A 20,951-nucleotide genomic window follows, 5' to 3' on the forward strand; every position below is an offset into this window, starting at 1 on the left:
TAATATAATCCCTTCAATACTAAGAAATATGTGCAAATATATCAAGGATAAACTGTTCAGGGGGTTGTTTCTTTTTATAAACCCCTAAGACTCACATTTAAAAACAACATTTAAAGTCAAATCCCATCATAACAGAAAATTGACACAAATTTTAATATTTATATATTTTAAATCAAAACACAATTAAATATAGTATGTTTTAAGTACATGAATACTTGGGCATGAGAGAAATAAGAGGTGGTACATAGTACCAAAAACCTATACACAGCCTTTTTTGCTTTTTTAGACAATATAGTGTCTCTATACAATCGAATATTGCAACAGAATAACACTTGCTAGTCAATCAAGAAATTCTGAACATTGGAGATGATTCGAGTTCTTCGCAAAGTTTGAGGAAAAAAGCAATCATAAAACAAAAAACCCAAAAAAGTGTTGTATATTAAAAATGCAGCAATAACATAACAGTGAGACACTGAGTACTTCTGATACCCTGCAAAACCAATTCACAGGGGGGGGGGGGGGGGAAAAGATAGAGGTGCTGTGTAACACGGTGGCTTTTTTACTTAAACTAAAGGTTTTGCAAGTTGTAATGTTGACAATGTCAGGGAGAAGGCCAGAGGTCGCTAAAAACTGTTTTTCTTTGTAAACCAAACATCTGGAATTAGATACTATGTTGGCTGGAGGACAACAAGCTATGGAGAATGGCAGTAATTACTTTTTTCCTTGCTCATGGGATGGAGGGAAAAGAAAATGGAGCAGTTTACAGGGTACAATCTCCTCAAACCGTGGGCTGTGCTGGGAGCCGTGGCTTGGGAGCAGAGGGTTACACAAGTGCAAGACTGGCTTTTGAGTCTGCTCTGAGTTAGAGGCAGGGGATTTGTGTCTGCAGGTGTACGAGCTCGACAAGGAAGAGTTACACTGTCCAGACTTCGTTCCCGATCATTCTACGCTGCCTTCGAAGTTAATGTCGTTATGAAGTAAAATACATTTATCTTACAGTTGAATACGCATCTATTTCAAGTAAGGAAAAATAAAACTTCAAACTTTTTAGGTCATTCACTGCCAATGAATTCACCGTTTCAGGTTCACTTCTCCAGTGGCCAATGCTGGGGACACACCCCACGGCCTTTCCAATTATGTGTTTAAAATTACAAGTAGTAGAACTAGAAACTACAGCAAAACCTTCCCCTCTGTTGTGGCTTGTGTCCCATTCCAGATATTTTGCTTAAGTCTTTTTGAGACAGGGTCAAGTATTTGTGAAGTTGATCACAGTTTCTCAGTGACACATTCATAAGCTGCGTCTTCATCTCTTTAAAAACCATCGTTATTGTGAATGCCACATACAACAGGAAAAAGTGTTTCTTCACGCTCTACAGTGGAGGTACAGGATTGCTTCATTTTAATTCTTCCTTATAAACGAGGGAGATTTCAGCGGTTGGAGTAACAGTACTTTGTTTTTTATTGGCTGTGTTAAAGAATCCACCAAAAGGGAAAGTTCACTCAATCTCGAAGCGGAAAACCAGATTTCCTGTTCTGGCACTTCTAAAATCATAGCTGGAAAAGGAAAAACAGGCTTAGAGTTCATTTTACCTTAAAACTTACAAGGCAATCGCTCAATAGAAAGACATTCCATGTTTAAAAGTGTTAAACCCAGGTATGTTTATGTGTGTGGGAGAGAAGAAAACCACAACCAATCCCACAACACACTCAACCTTCTGATTACTGTAACCATACTTGCCTAATTGAATCCAGAGCATCTGCAGCCACTTGATATTTCTAAATACTGTGCCGAGTGACCTTTTCATCTAGACAGACTGGAATTATATCATTTCTAGCCAAGCTACGAAGTGGAATCATTATACAAGTCATTTAAATATAACTGCTCTACTCAAAAGAAAGCAGTCATATAGTGAAAGTATGGATCCATCCATGTGGGTCTGATAACTAGGCTTTGGCACATGTTTATCTTCCAATAATTAAAACTACTGTAAGTTAATTTTTTTAAAAAAAGTCAGATGCACGAAAGCCAGAAGTACCAGATATTAACTCTGTAAAATGTTGTTATTTCGCAAAATCTTATGCATCAGAACTGGGTTTTTTTTTTTAAACAGAGAAGATGTGGACTTCTATGATGACAAAGTCACTAAACAATAATATACAACACTGAACCGCTTGCCTATGGACAGGGCTACTGCATCTTCTTTAAAGTGTTAGACACAGCACTGCATAAATTAGTGCAGCCAACAAGACAACTTTCCCCCTGTTGAGTTTTACTGACACTTTAGGCAAAAATACCAGTGTTCATTAACATGAAACAGCAAGTGTGAATTCAAATAAGGAATTACAGTATTGACCCTGCAACTCAATTCACCCTTTTAACTAACAAGGCAGTTTGCAAAGACTCGAAATGAACAAAGACAACTTTAAAGCTTGCACAGGAGAACCATTACAGATGTCTGTTAAGAAATTCCTACATCATATTTAGGCTGAAACACTTCCAACCTTTGTTTCTTCCTATCATGCCACGCTAGTTTGAACATTTACCAGTGTGGGTTTCAGATGCACTAGGAAGGCAAGCGAGAGCTCTGCTCCTCCCACAGTCTGGCTTAAATCAGATAAAGACAGGCAGCCTTTCCACCCCCTCACCTTCGTAACCTTCTCCGAAGGCTGTTCACATTGCGCCTGCTGCATAACGTCATTGACTATCATCTTTGCTATCCTCCAAGCCATCTCTTCTTGAGCCTGCCGTAGAAAAAACATCCCAAAAATAGATAGCTTCAAGTTCTTAAAATAAAAATACAGTCCTCTCGGCATAATTCACACCCTCAACCCTGGAGATGCGGTTAAACCTTCACACCTCTGTGACTTGTAGTAAATGTATCCTCCCTTGATGGAAATGCACCTGGTTTCCAAGTACAGCATTAACTTCAAATATCTTGAGTATTTATACCTTGATGCTATTTTCAAGACAGTTAATGAAGTTTTTAGACTTATCTGCAGGGGACTTATCCAAGCCCCTCTCTGAGGGGGAAAAAATGCAACCTGTAACCCATATACAGCAGTCACTTCACAGTAAAACAAAGAGCAACAGCATCTACATTCCTAATGGTAGATATATAACACTGTAACGAGAAAAACCTTGACTGCAAGCACACAGTTAACCATTTTATTAGTTAAACCAGAAAGCACTGGCAAAAATCAAACCAGTTTCACACATGCATGCAATCAAGTTATATTTAGCACACAGAGTCTAACAGTTCTTGTTGGTACAGCAGAAAGATACTCAGAGAAACAGCCAGGATTAAAAACCTCAATACTTCATTTCCCTAATGTACCCTGTAAAGTAAGTCCCAAGTGCAACATAAAACAGGACACACCTCATCTGTGTTTCCTTGAACCCATTTCTTCATTGCTTGTGAAAACATGGACCCTAGTTGAAATAAAAAAAACACCAAGCAAGGTATATTAGCAAACTCTGTGGCACACCTCCGTAAAAGCTAATTCCTTCCATCCTTCTGAAGGGTTTGCACTGCTGGTGTTAGAGAACACAGAGGAGCAGCATGAAAGACAAGGAATTACACGGAGCCATGGTTCATTAGACACTGAGCCCAAACCATTCCTCTCTACCAGAGCTGAAAAACAGCATTAACAGCAGATCCCAAACTGGGTGCGAAGCATGTGGAGAGCTGAAGTTCTTTTTCATCTCAAGACCAAATCTTTGAGGGTTTGATCATCAGCTCAGCTGCTAGCAGCTTTCATCCCTGCCAGGTTCCATCGACAGCTCCAACTCCCACAGGCTGCTCAAACTCCCAGAGTCCAGCTGGACCAGAAAAAGCAGAATTTGGATAGGAAACTGGGCTAGAGGTGGGTTTTGCCTCAGTACAGGGCAATCCCCTAAGCATCTCTATTCGGCTTAAAATAGACCTTGAAAAAGTCAAGAATCTTGCTTATCTTGATTGCAGTATGGAAGAGAGCAGTTCTGCAGATGTTTACAGAAATGAAGAGAAAGAGGAAAGCAAACCTTTTGATTTTTTGACATCAGGCTCTGGTTCAGATTCTCTGATAAACTGTCCCAGGTCACTGACTCGTCCAAATGTCATCTTCCTGAAGAGAGGAAAAGAACCACGCAGGTTACCAAAAGAACTTTGGCATTATGGAAAGCTACCAGTCAGGAAAACAAGAAAGCTGCCACAATAAAGACTCTATTGTCAGAAGACTGACATTTTACCAATTACCACCTCTTCCACCCCAAACTGATACATTGGGAAAAATCTCCCGCTCTTCTCATGCATCTGAATTTGAAGCTTATTTTAGAAATTCTTCTAGAAACTAGAAGCAGGCAAATGCTTCAATGACTCAATCAGGTAATATCAACAGGCAGTGCTAGCAAGTGCTCTGCACTATCGTAAAAACATGTCATTAGGGAGAAAAGAGTTTACAGTACCCAAAAGGACAGAAGACTGGCATACAATAGAAGAGCAAGGTAGCTATAGAAACAAAGAATTTCTGTATGAGATCCACAGAGCAGAAGAGCTTTAACAAAGAGCAACTTAAGAAACAGAAGAACACCTGTGCAATCTGCTAAGCATAAGCCCTTCTCTACCATAGGGACAGGGAGAAATCAGAGTTCCACATTACAATATCAAAGGTGCCTGAGATTTTCTTTTTTTTTTTCTGTTCCAACCCCAAATAGGAACTACTTAGCTGTATTTTGGAGTCAAAGAATAATAACAGCTAAGAGAAAAACCAACTGGAAGTGTTTTTCTGGCTGCCATTCTTGTCAGAGAACAACTCACTATGACATTGGTGTTAAATCACATTATTAAAATAAATTCACTTTCAAATATTGAGACATGCACTCAAGATTGCAAGATCTTGCATTTATGTGTACTCTCCACACAGGAGGACACAGCAAAAATAAAACAGAGGCAAAACACATAACTATGAAGAATGAGATACACTGAATGAACCTTACCCTGCATATGTTCGTTGATATAAAGATTCTGGATCCAGACTTGCAGCATCTACAATTATTGCTTCATCAAAATTTTTCAGGATTTTAACATTAGCCTTTTTGACATTGGACTACAAATAAAAATTCTAAGTATTAGTGCCCAATGTAGATACCTAATAGCTTCTTACCAAAACTGCAATTTTAGTGCTTTTACACTTAAACCTCCATCAAGTCTCTAAGCAAGCATAAAAGAATTAGAGAGCATCTACACAGCAATGAATTCCTAACACAGTGTGACATTGTTTGTAAACAGAGGATGGCAAAGTTATACACAATATACAGGTCAGCATACATATGTGTAAGGACTGCTGTCTAAGCATTAGCAACTGAACAGATCTGTCTGTGCAGGCAAATTATTTGTGAGTACCTAACACTGAACTACCTCAACAGCTTCAGCAGCTTCACTCATCCCTCTCACAGACTTGCTAAGCAATTCCCAGACACCCTGTGCTTCCCCCATACACAGAGAAAAAACATTTATCTTTTGGCCTGGGGTATTTATGTAAGATTACGAAAAAAGCCAAGGAAACATTAGAACCACAGCAGGGAGAGCACAAATGCACAGCAATCTATTAGCACCTTAACACAGAACAGAAACATTTATGGCAGCTGCCTTGCAAGCTCCTTTCCTGCTGCTCTGGGTAAGTGCTGCTCTTTATGCAAAAATATGCAGAGACCCAGAGATTCTCCTGTTCAGATAAGTAGGAATGCACACCACAAAATGCAGCATTTCACTTCCTAAATTGTCCATGCAAGCCAATTACCAGCAGTTTCTCCTGCTCAGACTATCAAGTAGCAGGATATTTCAAGAACACAGATTTTATTTCCCACTTTGGAACTAGGGGGGAAGATTATCTCCTCACAAATTAGGAGGTTTAAAAGCATTACAAGCAGGTAGTACAGTTTCCAAGTTGCTTGAAACACAGTACATCAATGATGTTGGTGTAGATACTGGATTTAAAACCCATGGTGGCACTGCAGCATTCAATAAAAGCAATTCAGCAGAAGCAGTTCTCACTTAGCTTTGCTGCTCTCAGCTGGGCTTGCAGTTTGCAAGCTGACCTGGTTACAGATAAGCTAGAATCTGCTTATCCTCATTTCTTTCACATCTGAATTAAGCAAAGCTAGAACTTTTGGAACAGACAACTCTTGGTTAAAACCACACCTCTGACATTAATGGGATGGTTTTAGAGTGTAAGGAGCTCCACTGCTCGTTTCTGAGGCTAGTCCCACAGAACACAGCTCTCAACTCAGCACCACAAAAGGCAATAAAAAAGAAAGATGCTGGCCCGCAACCAGGGCACCATGCAAAGCAAACACACAGCAGACACTTCTCAGTGGCTCTGGAAGGGTAACAGAGCCAAAGGAGCCCCGTTACACTCCCGTTTCTACACAGTACAGCAAAGAAGCAGCCACATGGCTCTAATCACTCTTAACTGAATTATTAGCATGCCTTACTCAGCAATGGACCTTCTTCATGCCCAGCTTTACACTAAACTATACACATGCAAACAAAATTCAGGTATCACCCCCCCCCAGCTCAGAGCATCTCGGTGGTAATACAGTAGAGTGGCAGAGCTCTCTTTTGGGAAGGTCAGGAGTGTGGCCATTTTCTATCAGACCAGCACAACTAGCTAGGTTGAGAATGACAGCAGGGAAAAGTCTGCGGAGACAAACTGGCAACCACCTGGTCAGATATTAACTGTCATTGCTCTGTGTTTGAGCAGGTAAAGGCCTTAAACCGTACAGCTGAGCGGACTTGTCAGCACATAAGATCTGGCACTTCAATAGAACTGAGCACACAAAGCTTGCGTATTTATATTTAAATTCTATAGCACATTCATAAGTGCCAATTTTTGCCTAAAGTTGTAACTATAGTATTGAACAAAAATTATTATTTCTAATAAAAAGCATTCTTAAGTGTTATGGCACTATGAAACAGTCTGCAGCGACTATTAACAGCTTAATAAAAATGCAACTTTGATGAAAAGAGCTAGAAGCAGTAGAAGTTTTGAGTACAACAAATACAAGGGATACCCCTTCATGCCAATACTGTTTGAACTTAGCAGCAGGTAGATTAAACGCATCCTAATATAACACGGGCTTTAATGTTAAAGTGGCATGGGAAGCTTCAAATTACAAGATGTTTCCTTACAACACATGAACTTTGATATCGATACAGAAAATTGACTGCAGCATTTCCTGTAACAGAATCAAAACCATGAAACTCGTACCTGGGAGGCAGAGCTGTCCGGGCCCCCTATGGAATCACTATCGGGCGAGCTACCAGGGCCATGAATACTCAGTGCAATATTCCCTCCTGGAAATTCATCTCCTCGTACTGAATGGATGAGATCATTCAAGTATTTGTAGTAAAGGTTGCTGGACAAGAAACCAGGTAAAAAAACCTGAGAGACAGAAGAAGGAGTCCTCTTTAATCAAGGCTGGTCTGCACAATTACTGTAGATTGTTTGCAGAACAGAAGGGACACACAAACATCTCAGTCCTTGTGTAGATGGTACACAAGGGTTCACACATGGAATTATTCCAGATTAGTGGCTGCATTGCTTTAAATTAGAATCTACTGCAAAATGAACAAAAATAACTGTGTATTAACCAAATCCTCCAGTAACTGGAACTGAAATTCGGATTTCCCCCCCACCCCTAGAAAAGCCTGATGACCCAACAGTCTCACAGTTATTTTGCTATGCTGTTCAAAAAACATCTGCAGCTCCAGAGTCAAATCATTGATCTTTAAGTATCCCAGAGTTACACTGCTAGCCACACCACTGGTACTAGGCTTGCAAACAACTACTAGCAGGAAGGAAAATTTTCTAAAGGTATACAATAAGCTGTGATAGCTATTCACATGGGAGGAAATCTGTTACTTCGATTAAAATGCAATAATCACCCAAGACAAACATTTCACAGAGAATTAACAGAAGCCACCATGTAGTATCTTTGCAAATCAGGCTGGAGAAAACAGTCCAGCAAGTTTTACTGAATCTGTTCTATCCAGGTAAACAGGGGGAGTCAGTAAAAGAACAGGACAATTCAGAGCTGCTGCCGGGAACACCTGGCACACTGCACGATCTCCACATCGTCTTTACTAATGGCCAAAACCGTTCTGAAGCCGGAATCTCACCGTCTCCATGGTCGTCCACGCCTGCCGTAAGGGAGTAGTGAAACAGTTAGGGAGGGGACCACCTTCCCTGCAGATGTTAGATTCAATCTCTAACCTCACTGAGTCATCAAACCCCAGAGGATGCGTGGCTTGAAGGGAGAAGTACCTGCAGCACCGGACAGGACAAGAAGACAACACAAGAGGATTTGCAAAACTTTGCAGGTGGTTAGTATCCGCCCTTTCCACCAGAGACCATTAACCACGCTGCAGCCAACAGACAGTGCTGGCTTCAAAAATAGACATACAGCTGATCCTCCCTATCTACAGGGGAAGAAAATACCCAATTCACAGAAACATTTTTGATAAAGCCTTGCCCTGAAAATACAGATAAAAAAAGAGTGTCATGTGACTACTGATGAGCAGAGTCTTAAACACACAGCTTTGTAGCAGGAAACACCCAGAACTCTGAAGCAGCATTTGCTCTACTCATCACATCACTGAAAACTGAGTTTCTGGATTGGGGGGGTGGGGGTGTGACTGATGAAAGTCAGAGTGAAATGTTTTCTTCCTCTCCAATTATTATTTCCTACTAGGGTAATAACTCAACAAGCTTATGGCAATGAATCTCACACTTAAGCTTAAGAGCAAACTTTTTCTGGAAGCAGTTTTGATGTCTGCCTTCCAGTTGCATTATTGCTAAGGTGAAGCACAAAATAAAGAAAAAAAGTGACACTACTGAAAGTCTGATATTAAAGGGGATCGGGTCTCTTTCTTAAAAAAAAAGGAAAATATTTTTAAATACTAAGAGCAACACTATTTGGCTTTTACTATGAGTGAAAACAGCTCCTACAGCCTACTTCAAATGGGTAACAGTATCTGAACCTTAAGGTTTTTCCTACAGTGATGCCTCTGCTATTAGGTTTAAATCCTTTACATTTTCATATGGCAACCAACTGGCTTTGGTATTTCGTGACCCTAACTCAAACAATCAACTGAAAATGTGAATTCTGTTTAAGAATGGAGTCCTCATAAGGTTTTCTCCTTATGTATAAAGAAAAAATTGTATAAGTTCTTGTGTGCATACGTATCAAAGGCCACCTTACTAAAATGCATTTCAGCATAACAGTACAAGACTTCAGTTATGGTTTGAAAAGGAAAAGTTCCTTTTGCACAAGTGCAACACAAAGCTACAAGCACAAAATTAGAGCTTCAGAAACAAATAATTGCAGAACTCCCTCACTTGTCATATAAAATCATGGCATCATTCTGTGCTTCTTGCCCATCATACTGGCCTTTTTTGGCAGCAAGTTGAGACTGGAAGTTATCTGCTGCCAACCAGAACTGCAATACATTAACTGCATCTTCCTTCTCCATGTACTGAAAGGGAAATTTAAAAAAAAAAAAAAAAAGGAGAAATTAAAGTTTTAGCAAAAAAACTTTTAAGTAAGTATAGACAAACCTGATCCTTCGCATTTAAAACAAGAAACATAGTCCATATGTTAATGATGCAAAATTGTCACCAGGGCATATGAATATTCTGAATTTTCAGATACAGTGCTGCAGACAGATTTAGTTTGGGGTTTTTTAACTAAAAAGAACTTGTGACATTTCTTTTCTGTACTGATTTTCACATTTAGTTTCCAAACAACTACTTATTTGTATTATACTAAAGACAAAGGAAACACTACTTTCATGCTATGCCTAGCTTACACTGAACTCAGCATACTGTCTCAGCTTCCCGGCTTGTTGTTTCAAACTACACTGGCTTATCAGACTATCAGAACAAGTATTTTACTACTAACAGATGATTTCCTAAAGGTCTAGGACCCAGCAACTGTAAAATCATACATTTAACTTACCACATTCCAATCTGGTACCCTCTCTATGTAAAGCTAGTGAATTATTTGTTATCTGTAAGAATTGCTTAAGGCTTTCAAACTCACTGCTTCATTTGGGAAGATTAAGATGACTGTATCAAAGCTTTTACAAAGCAAAGAGACACTCAGAAGCACTCACTAACTGGAGAAGATATACATGAATACTCATGCTACAATATGGTGTACAGGTTTGAACCTCTGAAACAGTTCTACACATGGGCAGGAAGCTATTTAATGCATTTTCTCCCAGAAAAAGATACACCTTATTTTTTATTATATTTGAGGTGTCTTTATTGCAGCCATCAAGGGATGAATAGTTTTCTCAACTTCACAGAAAGGAATAGAAAAAAAAAAGGCAAACCCAAAACCTAGGACTCACCTCAGAGAAATAGAACAGGGCTGATTCACAGAAAAGTATGTCAGCCAAATAAACAGTCCCACTAGTCAGCACCTCAATCTGATATTTACAGAAATGATGACTTCGCAAAAATTCACTAAAGTGCCTGCACAAAGACAGAATAACAATTAGTTATTAAGGGTCAGCAGCATTCAAGTTACCCTATGAACCAATTAGTTCTTACACCAGAAATCTTATATTGTGAATCAGATAAAAGCAAAACAAGACAGAAACAGTGCAGGTACAAATGACACAAGAAAGACATAGAGAATGCAATTAATAGCATGCACATAAAACTTCAGCAAGTGATCACAAGAATGGATATGAAGAAAGATCTGAGCAGTTTCAAATATAGAAGACTGCACAAAAAAGTGATTATACAGTTATGCTTCCATAAAAATTTTTCACAGAAGCACCTTTTGCAAAAGGACAATAGACACAAGAAGCCAAACCATTCAATCAACTTACTCTTGTTCCATTGCATTAAACACTATTGACTGTGCTGTAACAAAACAGTTGGGATCCACTTGTCCATCTTCCCCACAAATCTTTGCTGCAAAGAAAGACCAGGTTATTTTTAACATCATCACTCACGTCCTTCAGCTTGATCAGCCAAATGCACTTGTTAATGAAAAATTGCAGTTCAAATCCACCAGACTCATCTGGTTCTGACTGTGCAAAAAGAGCTTTTAAAAAGTCCTGTAGATAGCTGAATTATAATATTATGGCTCAAATATAAGGAATCCAGATTTGAGTCTTAATCACATAACCACCAGGACTTCTTTCACTAATTTAAGCAACGTCTCTGAAAGTTCTTCTAGGGATATTGCACCTTTCAGTAGGAAAGGTCAGATCCACTGATACCTGTAATGCGATCTACTATCTTTTTACAACCAAATTTAAAATTAATGAAAATAAACAGAAATATGAGTGTGTGCGGTATTCAAGATACATTTTCAGAGGGAAGGAGGGAGCTCTGAAATGAGTAGGCAGTATACATTCTTACCAACTATGTCATTTCTCATTGCTTCTGTAATAGGTATTGGTTTAGCAGCATCTGGAGAAATATATTTGGTAAAAGTACTAACTGCATCCCGTTCTATACCTACAAGGAAGAAATACAGAATCAAACTCTGAAGTCCTTGGCATAGGTCTAAGATGAGGAGTGAACAACATCTGCTCTTTGGAAAAGCAAGTATCTAATTATTAGCAACACATTTCCTTCCCATGAAGCTTTCAGTCCACTGTCTGACACTTCGCTACTGACAAGTTCTCTCTGGCCAGGTCCCAGCAGGCCCAGCATGGACTGATTAGTGAGATGGAATAAAGCAAACCAGCTCTGAATTTCCTTCCACCAGACAAGACACCACCCTCTTCCTCAACTACACACCTTAGTCCCAGAAGTAACACCTTTCTGACAAGAACTGCAGTGAAGTTCCCAATTTCTAGCTCTTATCATAGGGAATATAAAACACTTGTATTATAAAGGAATTAAAAGAAAAAAATAAAACGGGATGCCTCAGAACAAGATGTATGCTTTATGCTTTACATGTTATCTTTCAAGAGTTGGGACACTGCTTTGGAAGAGGGAAAAAATTACACTCCAGACTTCCCATATTTCTCAAAAACTACCTAGTACTTACAAGTTCTTTAGATGTCAGAAAGTCAGATGTGCTTTTCATGACTAAAGTATCACTGCGTTTGTTTAAGCTACACTGGGGCTGACGTTATGTATTGTGGAGCTACACGATAAACAACTATATGAGAAAGACAAACAGCAAGAGAAAGGGACACACACAACCAAACAGTTGGGCAAACAAAATGAACCAATATGCAGAAAGAAGTGTTTCCTTTTTGTCCGTTGACTTGCACAAATGAGGGACAACTGAGTAGATGCAAAGTAGAGAAACAGGTTACTGTGTGTGTAGTTTACTACCAAAAGCAAATATTTTAATTTCATCCTTACTTCCAGTAGCCTCTGAAGAGGTGGAATCCAAATGAGAACAAATCAGTTACAAGGAGAGGAACTCTATCAAATAAATCCAAGAACAAAACCAGTACATTCCACACAAAAATCTCTAGAAGTCTCTTGTAACCATTACTTATGTCATTTTACATGATACAGGATATTTACCTTCCATGTAAAGTTAACTACTAATTCTCAGCCCCATCATCCAAATTTTCTACAATTCTTTTAAACTGGGATGGGTGGGGGAAGAACAGGGCATTGCAATGTTCATCTTCATTTCTTAAGATAACGCATACAAGAACAGAAGTAACCTGAGCTTATTAGAGTACATAATGATTTTGAAGTCTCTTCAGCAGAATATTTATTTTTAAACAACCAGTCAAACAATACATAGCTCAAACTGACCCGTAGCTTATACAGCAAGTTAACATTACCGATACACAAAATTATTTTCTTCCTCATAACATCACATATTACTACCTACTAAGAACACATGAGAACTGAGGCAGCTCACCACACAGAGCAAGCAGCAGCTCCTCATTCCCATCTCCCCACCTTTTCAAAGAAAGGGAAGACATGGCACTTACTTTTCATGAGTTTTCCTGACAAGTCTTTTAGTGCAGAGGAGGGGCTGTTTCTATTTGATACTGTAAGCTTGGAAGATTCTTGCTGATCAGCTGGAACAGAATGGGTCCCTGTCTCAGATTTTCTTAGACAAAGAACACTGGCATTGTCACTCTCCTGACCCGAAAGCATGTGGTTCTGGCTGTTGCTAGTTCTGTCATTCTTGTCCGAAGCCACTGGCTTGGTCCTGAGCAGACGGACTGTGCTAGAATCCTCCAGTCTCTCCTCAAGCAATCCAGTTGGAGAAGACAACACAATTTCCTGCTGTTTCGAGGGTGACACTGGCTCTGCCAACGAACTCTGCTTAACTGTGTTCAGGCTATGTGCTCTTATACGGGACCATGTTGTGGAGTGGAAACTTTCAGCCTCTAACCAAAACTTAACCAAGTGTTCCATTCTGCGTAGTTCCATAAACTGGATAAAATAAGGGAGAGCTACATTGTCCTGCAGAACTTGTTCAAGGGTCTTTGAAAGGCTTGATTTGGTCTCTTGAGCCTGGTAATTCAGACACGATCTGCCTAAAGAAAAATATTCAGGGAATGACTATAGATGTAGGTATTTGATACAAAAACGTCCTGCAATGCAACTGGTGAAGAGACAATTCCAACATAACGGTGGTACACAACATAAAAGAACCTCTTAAACAAATGTGCTGTTCCCATTCAAAACCCTTCCAGGATAACACAGATGCGAGTGTAACAGCAGTCAGATTTTTAAATTACGTATCTACTTGCCTGAAAAACCAAAGGATGGTGAGCATACTGGTAATATACACAGAATAAAAAGAAATGTTGACATTATAGAGCTGATGAAGCCTTACCTAAGTCTCCAAAATGAGCAGCTTCCATGTGACTTGGCTGCTTCTTAAGGGCAGCTGTCCGACTGCTAGAAAAAGAGTCCATGTTGGCAGAGATGGCATTAATTGCCACATGGCTTGGTCCTGCAGCCTCCAGCAAGGCATGATTTCTAGTGCTTCTTTGAGGGGAATGTACTGGTATTGGAGCTGGAATCAAGACAGGAATAATTAAAAGACGAGGATCCCAAGATCTCTTCTAAGCAGTAGCCAGAGTCAATCTTACTAAAAACCTCATTGTACCACTGTGTGTCACGTTTGATCAAGAGTAAAGACCACAGAAGTAAGCAAGTTTTATTATAGCAAGAATAAACTCACTTCCAATAGATCAGTGGTACCTACTCACCTATATTTTCCTTATTCAATAGCTAAAAGAAATCAAGTCTAATTTTCATGTGAAATATTATTCCTGAGTCTTCCTGCTTCCCTGATAACCCCTATCATGACAGCTTAATACTTTGTCAATAATTTAGTTTAGTTGCAATGTTCTTGCCAATCCATTTCCATACCTTTCTGAAGGTTAAAATGTGTTACAAAATCTTGAACTACAAAGCTGAGTTTTAATAGGAGTGTTTTTCAATAATATTTTCTTTGCCTCTGCTTGGTTTTCAGAGAAAAAAGCAAGAAGGAAATATCTCTGATGAAACCCAGGTTCTAAGCCTTAACTTCCTCTAGCTGTTTTAGAACATGGCTGGCTATTTGAGCCCAAACAGAACAAAGAACTTCCTTACACAAAACTGTGCCACTGAAAAAGCATCAACTGATGGTTAATTGACAACAAAGCTAAAAAACCAAAACATGTTCATAGCAGTTTCAAAAGCTCTCAGGAAATAGCATTTGATTAGGATGTCATGCAAGGACAGCTTACACCTCTGACTCAAAAATAATGCGAGTCAAATGACATGTTATCTCAGCACACTACTTCCTAAAGATGTGTTTCACCAAGGTGTCAAGCAACTTGGTTTTGATGACTTCCATGCTGCATAACTTTATTTTTATTCACAATTTTATGACACATGATGACAGAAGTTGACAATTTCACACTTACATGTCATGGTAACAGATACCTTAGGAGTAATGGTATAGGAGCGTTAAAATGTTTAAGTTATTGCAAAGTGTTTCTCCAGTTGCAGTGTCTGGTACCAAGACACCACTTGCCACCTCTTACAAAGCTTCTGGTATTTAATATCAGCAATAATGGAGAAAACACAATTTTTCTGAGGCCAATGGATGGCAGCCAGTTGTTTGGCTGATGACAGTAACTGGGGAAAACTTGGTGGAGGCTACTTGTGTAGAACCAGAGCCACACTCCTCGTAACGGTTTAGGTTTTTGTGATTTAGATTCAAATTTAGTATTATAAACATTCAAGGAAAAATTGTTCTACATTATCAAAGGATCAAACACCTGTTCCAAAACCTCCAGATAGCATCACATCGCTAACCTAACATCATACAGATGATGGGGTAGCTGCTTGCCACATTGGAAAGATGCTCTCTGTTTGCAGCAGCTCACAATGTGTAACACAACAAATTGAAAATTTATTTTTATTTACAGGGTCACCATACTGTAGCCTTTTCCTGGTAAACTCTTTCAGCTAGTCATCAGAAATTGTAGTTGCACTGAAATCACAGGGTGTGCTATTAAATGGATGCAACTTACTGTTTCCTATATTTGATTTGAAAGACAGACCACCAAGGTGAAAAAAGCCTTTAATTTTCTCTTGATATCCAGATAACACATTAACAAGTACAGAAACAGGATTTTGTCTGAGGATATAAAAGTAACAGATCAGATTCACACAGATTACCTCATCTCCTCTTAGTATCGCAATAAAAACTGACACGATAAATTACCTTGTTTTCCCACAGTTTATAAACTTCCTTCCCATCAAGATTTTTTTCCCCCCCTCCTAACAGATTCAGCAGCAAGATCTCTGTATCACGTAGAGCAGCATTAGAACAGCTATTCATTCTGACCAAGATTCAGATCTTCAATCTCACAAACCACATCGGTCAAAGTTAAATCACACTGGCAGCCTCTTTTGCAAATTAGACACAGTTAAGCTGCATTTTCAAAACTGCGAAGTACAATACATATAATCAAGAAACTTCAGAAGAAATTTATTGTAGATAAGGAATAACCACTATTTGCAAGGTGACCGAATTGCATGATCACTTTGAATTAAAGCTCATACTGACATAATTTAATAACCTTCTGTACTCACAGATTCTGCAAGACGACTAGGAAAGATGAGTTACTATAAATACGCAGAAACAGAAGTTTTGGGGTTGTTTCGGTTTTAATGCATAGGTCACATCTGTGCTCAGTTGTGAGGACATTATCCCATTGGTTAAAGTAAAAATAGCAGGTGATATATATCTGAATTTATAGACAAAATAAATATTGATCTTACTTCTAATTGCTTTCACATCTGTGGTCTTTTCTTGTTCTTTGCCTTTCACTGTAAAATACAAAGGAAAACATTAATACTATTTTGGGTGACTAATGGCATTTATCAGAGAACAGACACAAAATTCCCAACTTCAGCAAGTATCAGAAGCAGATGTAAACTTTCATTTTGTTAAACTCCATCTCATTTAAATCCGCGCATCTAGTAACAAACAGAGGCTTTCAAAGCTTGCGTCAGTTTATTTTCAAAACCAAAACCTTATCATCTGTGAATTAAGCTTAATGAAATACAGTTAAAATGTGTAAAAATTGTGTAAAATATGTTAAAATGAACATTGAGAGATGCTTTCTGTCTATGTGATGACAGCAAGGCTACATTCAAGGTTACTTTAATAAATAGCATCAACTGGAAAGAATAGATGTGGTTTAAGTGTAGGGCACTGGCAGATGCTCTCTATGAACCAGAAATCACACATCTAAAAATAATCTCTATCTTATTACAGGAAGAGCAGTGTGACACACACACAGCCAAAGAGATGTACGTGGAACCAGCTCCACAAAGCCAGAGTCAGCTCGTGACTCCTCAGTTATGATGGGTAGATACCACAGAAACGTTCTGGAAACACACTAACAGTTAATTCTCCCACAAAAAATATTGCTTAAATATCACCAAATTTATGGCAAACAATTGAGGGGAAGAAAATAGTAAAGAGAAGTTGTGATGGAAAAGCAATTTAAAAAATATTTTTAAACAATGTAAATGAGGAGATCCCTTTGAAACAAAAATAAAGAAACAGAAGTAGTACATAAACATGATGGCATGAGAAACAAATTATATGATGATACAGAAGAACATGATCTACTAGTGAAACCTTCTCCGCTGCTCCAGGCTGGGATTATTACTACAAATAGGTCATCTCTGAACACGGATTGTGGAGTCCTTCCAAGCGTAACCACAAATCATAACCCAGCACAATCAAACATTTACATCACAAAACACAAACATTACAAAAAAAAAAACACACCAACCTTTCCTACTCTGACCTAAGTATTTTAAATATTTTAAAGGGAAGCTTCAATCTCTGGTTACATAATTGTCCTGCACGGTGGTGGCTGCAGCACTGCCGTGCTGCCAGCCTTTGCTGCAAGAGGCATCAACGTTGCAGGGCTGCGAACTGGCAACTCAGCATTTAAGATTTAAGCTAGCAGCTAGCACATTTCCTCTCTGGTAGAGGTTTAAGCCTCTGTTAAAATAGCTTTTAAGACTGAACTCTTGCAGCCATATGCGGCTGTGAACAGTGAGAATAACCAGCTTTTACATAACCGAGGGTGTGCTGATGTGCAGGAGAAAAAAAACCACTGGAAAAAAAAAAATCTGCATGTCTGAAGTGACACTGAGGTACAATGGGGACAGAGCAACCTCTGTAAAGTATTATGATTGCTTTATCTTTCCAAAATCATTCCAATAGTTGATTTATCAAAGCAATTCCTAACTATCTGCAATGATTCCCAAGTTTCAACAGAGAGTCCTCAATAAGCCTATTTTCAGTTTAAATATATAGGTTCCTACTTAACAACTGCTCAGTTCCTCTCTAATTACCTACTTATTACTGGTAATACAAACTTCTGGTTCATGTTCCTAACCTCTTTATACACTGGCTTCTTTTGTCCCCATCAGCTTAAAGCAGAACAAAATGCAGTAGTTAACAGCAAAGAAGAAAAAAATCCCAACTCCTACATGTGACAAAACCAAATTTTAGAGAGTGAAGTTTCACTACAGAAATTTACTTTCAATTTCCTCAAAAAAACGGATGTCACTTGGTGTCTGCGTGAAGCCAGAGAGATCACTGCGGTACGTGGTGACTGAGGACTAGGAGTTTGTGAGAGCTGCCAGGAGCAAGCCCCATTCACAAAGCAGTAACACAAACCGACACAAGCCAGGCACGTGACATTTGAGAATTTTAATTCACATCTTGAAATACAGAAGAATGAATAAACCTAAACTCTTCACGCATGTATGTGTACAAAAAACAATATAAAACTTCAGAGGCAACCAACTGGTCAGACTGTGTATGTTATTTCCAAGATAGCCCCTAGTGAACGAGCACGTAGTCTGGCTGTTTCAGTGATAATCGTGTCATGTTCTGCCCTCAAGCACTCAGCTGCTGGTTCAACTGTTACAATTTAATTTCTCAACCTATTATCCACCTTCCGTCTTCTAGACCTTTAAGGCCCATGCTAAAGAAAATTTCACTATTCTTTTGGATTTTTCTGCATGTTAGTAGTTTTATAATCCTTGCTATGATTTTTTTAAATTGTTTTAATTTTTACCCAATGTGATATCCTCTTAACAATATCTCAACCCAAGAACACTGAAGCTTTTACACAGTTTTGCTGCACATGTCTAGTCTAGAGTTTTATCATAAACCTTCATTTGTTGCTTTTCTCCCAGCTGCAGTTTAAGATCTTCTCTAAAAGCCAGTATCTGAAGTGGAGATTATACAAAACAATATTATTTTATGTACAACCCAGATGAAAGCTTACTTCTCTCCTCTCCTTAACAGCATGTCTCTTGGGCATTTAGTTCTGACTCTGCTTCTCTGACCAAAGAACCTTTAATCAAAGTAACACAGATACTCAATTAGACATTTATTTTCTCCCTGAGAAAGTTTTTGCCAAAGCTTACATTGTTCCTATGATTAAGCATCAGGATGGAACCTTAGCTTGACAATTCCCTTCATCAGCAAAGCAGCAGAAGCTGGTTTTGAGCAGTTTCTAAGCAGCATGAAAGTTTTATTCTGCAGCTCAATATTAGTATGTAAACATCCCAAAAGGGATTATGGCACTTGCAAAACCTTCAGTGGGTTTCAAGAATCTTCAGAAGAGAAGTTTAAACTAATTTCTTCCAGGATTATTGCACTAACCTCCACAAAAAAAAAAAAAATTTTCAATGCTGCTACTCTGCCTAAGCAAGCTTGTAACAGGAAGTCAGTGAACAGCAAAAATATAATCTCAGATAATGTGTTCTTTCCTCCTAATTTACAGTCTTGCCTCCCAAGATGTACATTTTGGGCTTTACTAACTGAGAGATGCTTTAGGAGAGCGTCGTCGCAGCCACTGCTGAAAGAGCAATGGTCATACTGCTTGAACTACAGCATTACGAGATAACAGAACTACTTTCCCAAGAGGCCCTTCCTAAAAGGTGCCACTTTCAACAAAAACCACTCAAACCGCATACCGTGCAGATTGAAAATGCACTACACCACATTTCATCACAAGCTGTAGCACAAGTGCCTTCAAAATGTTTCGCTCTCAAAAAGCATTTAAAACTACATCCATTTGTGTTATAGGAATATTATAAATATTTCAGGAGTCCTAAATGTCAAATCTTAGCTTGTGCTCCGTAACATCAACAGATTACAAAATAAATTGTCGATGACTCCTTTGGCTTTTATGAAGAACTCAGTATGATAAGGCCCCTTTTTCAGTTTGGGTTTTTAGCTACTGCTGTAACATATGGAGCCTGTTGTATTTTTACAAAACAATGCATACTGGCATTGTGAAAAAAAAATACTCTGTCAAGATGTAAAAAGGCTTAAAAATTGCAAGAGGCATTTTATAGCAGACCACCTAAGTGCACAAGTCACCTTTTTCAGCGCTAAGCTACGTTCCTCCCGCACAGAAGGGCGGAACACCCCAGAGCCGCCGCGGGAAGGACGGTGGCTGCAGCCCGGCGCTCCATACCGCCCGCGGCTGGGGCTGCCCGAGTCACTGCGAGAGCCCCGCTGGCAGCCGACACCCCGAGGTCCCGCAGCAGCGATCCCCGCACAGCCCCGGCCCCCCCCGACCTCTTCCCCGAACCCTGAGGGAGGAAAAGGGCCCCGCCGCCGGGGCCGGGAGGTGCCGGGACTGACCGTCGTTTGCGGGGAGCCCGCTCCTCAGGGGCCGAGCTTCCTCTCGGGGCCCGGTCGCCGTCCCCGGAGGGGCAGGGCCGGGGCCCAGCAGCCGTGCGGGGGACGAGGCAGGCAGCCGCCCCTCAGCCCCGGGCCTCCCGCCCGCCGCCCCCCTACCTTTCCGCCTGAAGAAGGACATGATGCCGGGGAGGGGGCGAGGCGGCCGCTGGGGAGGGGGGAAGAAGGGGAGGGAGGGGGCGAGGGCAGCGAGCTGGGCTCCCTATGAATGAGACTCCTTCCTCCGCCCGCCGCCTCCTCTCCCTCCGCCTCTTCCTCCCGCGGAGGCGCCAGCGGCCGCCATGTTGTCAACAACCGCCCCGCTCCCTCTTCCGGGCAGCCGGCGGCCCGCCAAGCATGATGGGATGCGGCCGCGGCCCCCGCCTCACTCAACATGGCCGCCCTGGCGTCGGGCAGACCAGCCAATCCGCGGGTCGGGGCGGCCATCTTAGATAAGGGCAAGAAGCTCACATGGGACCATGGGCGGGGGGGGGGTGGTCGGCCATCTTTGATCAGGGCTAGGGGAGCCGGGCGGAGTGAGGCGCGGTCGGCCATTTTGGATGAGGGCCGGAGGGCTTTGAGGAGGCGTTTTGGGTTTTGGGGAGGCTCCGGCACTTTGGGCACGTCCGGTGGGCGAGGGGTGACAGCCTGCCCCGAGGGCAGGCGACAGCGAGCGGGGGACAGGAGGGAGCGGCACGGCAGGGCCAACGAGAGCCGCGGTGCTGTGCAAAGC

At 40.5% G+C, this 20,951-nt stretch overlaps 1 protein-coding gene across 2 annotated transcripts; it reads right to left on the reverse strand.

Annotated features, from left to right (window-relative positions):
• Nucleotides 1-135: 135 nt before the first annotated feature.
• AKAP10 (A-kinase anchoring protein 10) lies at nt 136-20,540 on the reverse strand. 2 transcript variants are annotated; one of them, XM_074922873.1, is made up of 15 exons: nt 20,339-20,540; nt 16,273-16,320; nt 13,826-14,008; nt 12,969-13,523; nt 11,419-11,517; nt 10,881-10,965; nt 10,395-10,518; nt 9,379-9,515; nt 8,160-8,304; nt 7,249-7,422; nt 4,976-5,085; nt 4,022-4,104; nt 3,378-3,430; nt 2,647-2,742; nt 136-1,554 (listed from the first exon to the last, which is right to left on the reverse strand). In XM_074922873.1, exons 1-15 carry the CDS (start codon nt 20,358-20,360, stop codon nt 1,549-1,551), a joined length of 1,920 nt encoding a protein of 639 aa, XP_074778974.1. In that variant the 5' UTR covers nt 20,361-20,540; the 3' UTR covers nt 136-1,548. The 2 variants fall into 2 exon arrangements, with proteins under 2 accessions (XP_074778974.1, XP_074778973.1); XM_074922872.1 differs by having other exon boundaries at nt 20,183-20,540.
• Nucleotides 20,541-20,951: the final 411 nt, after the last annotated feature.

This window comes from Athene noctua, chromosome 19 (assembly GCF_965140245.1).
Source record: "Athene noctua chromosome 19, bAthNoc1.hap1.1, whole genome shotgun sequence".
Taxonomy (NCBI): domain Eukaryota; kingdom Metazoa; phylum Chordata; class Aves; order Strigiformes; family Strigidae; genus Athene; species Athene noctua.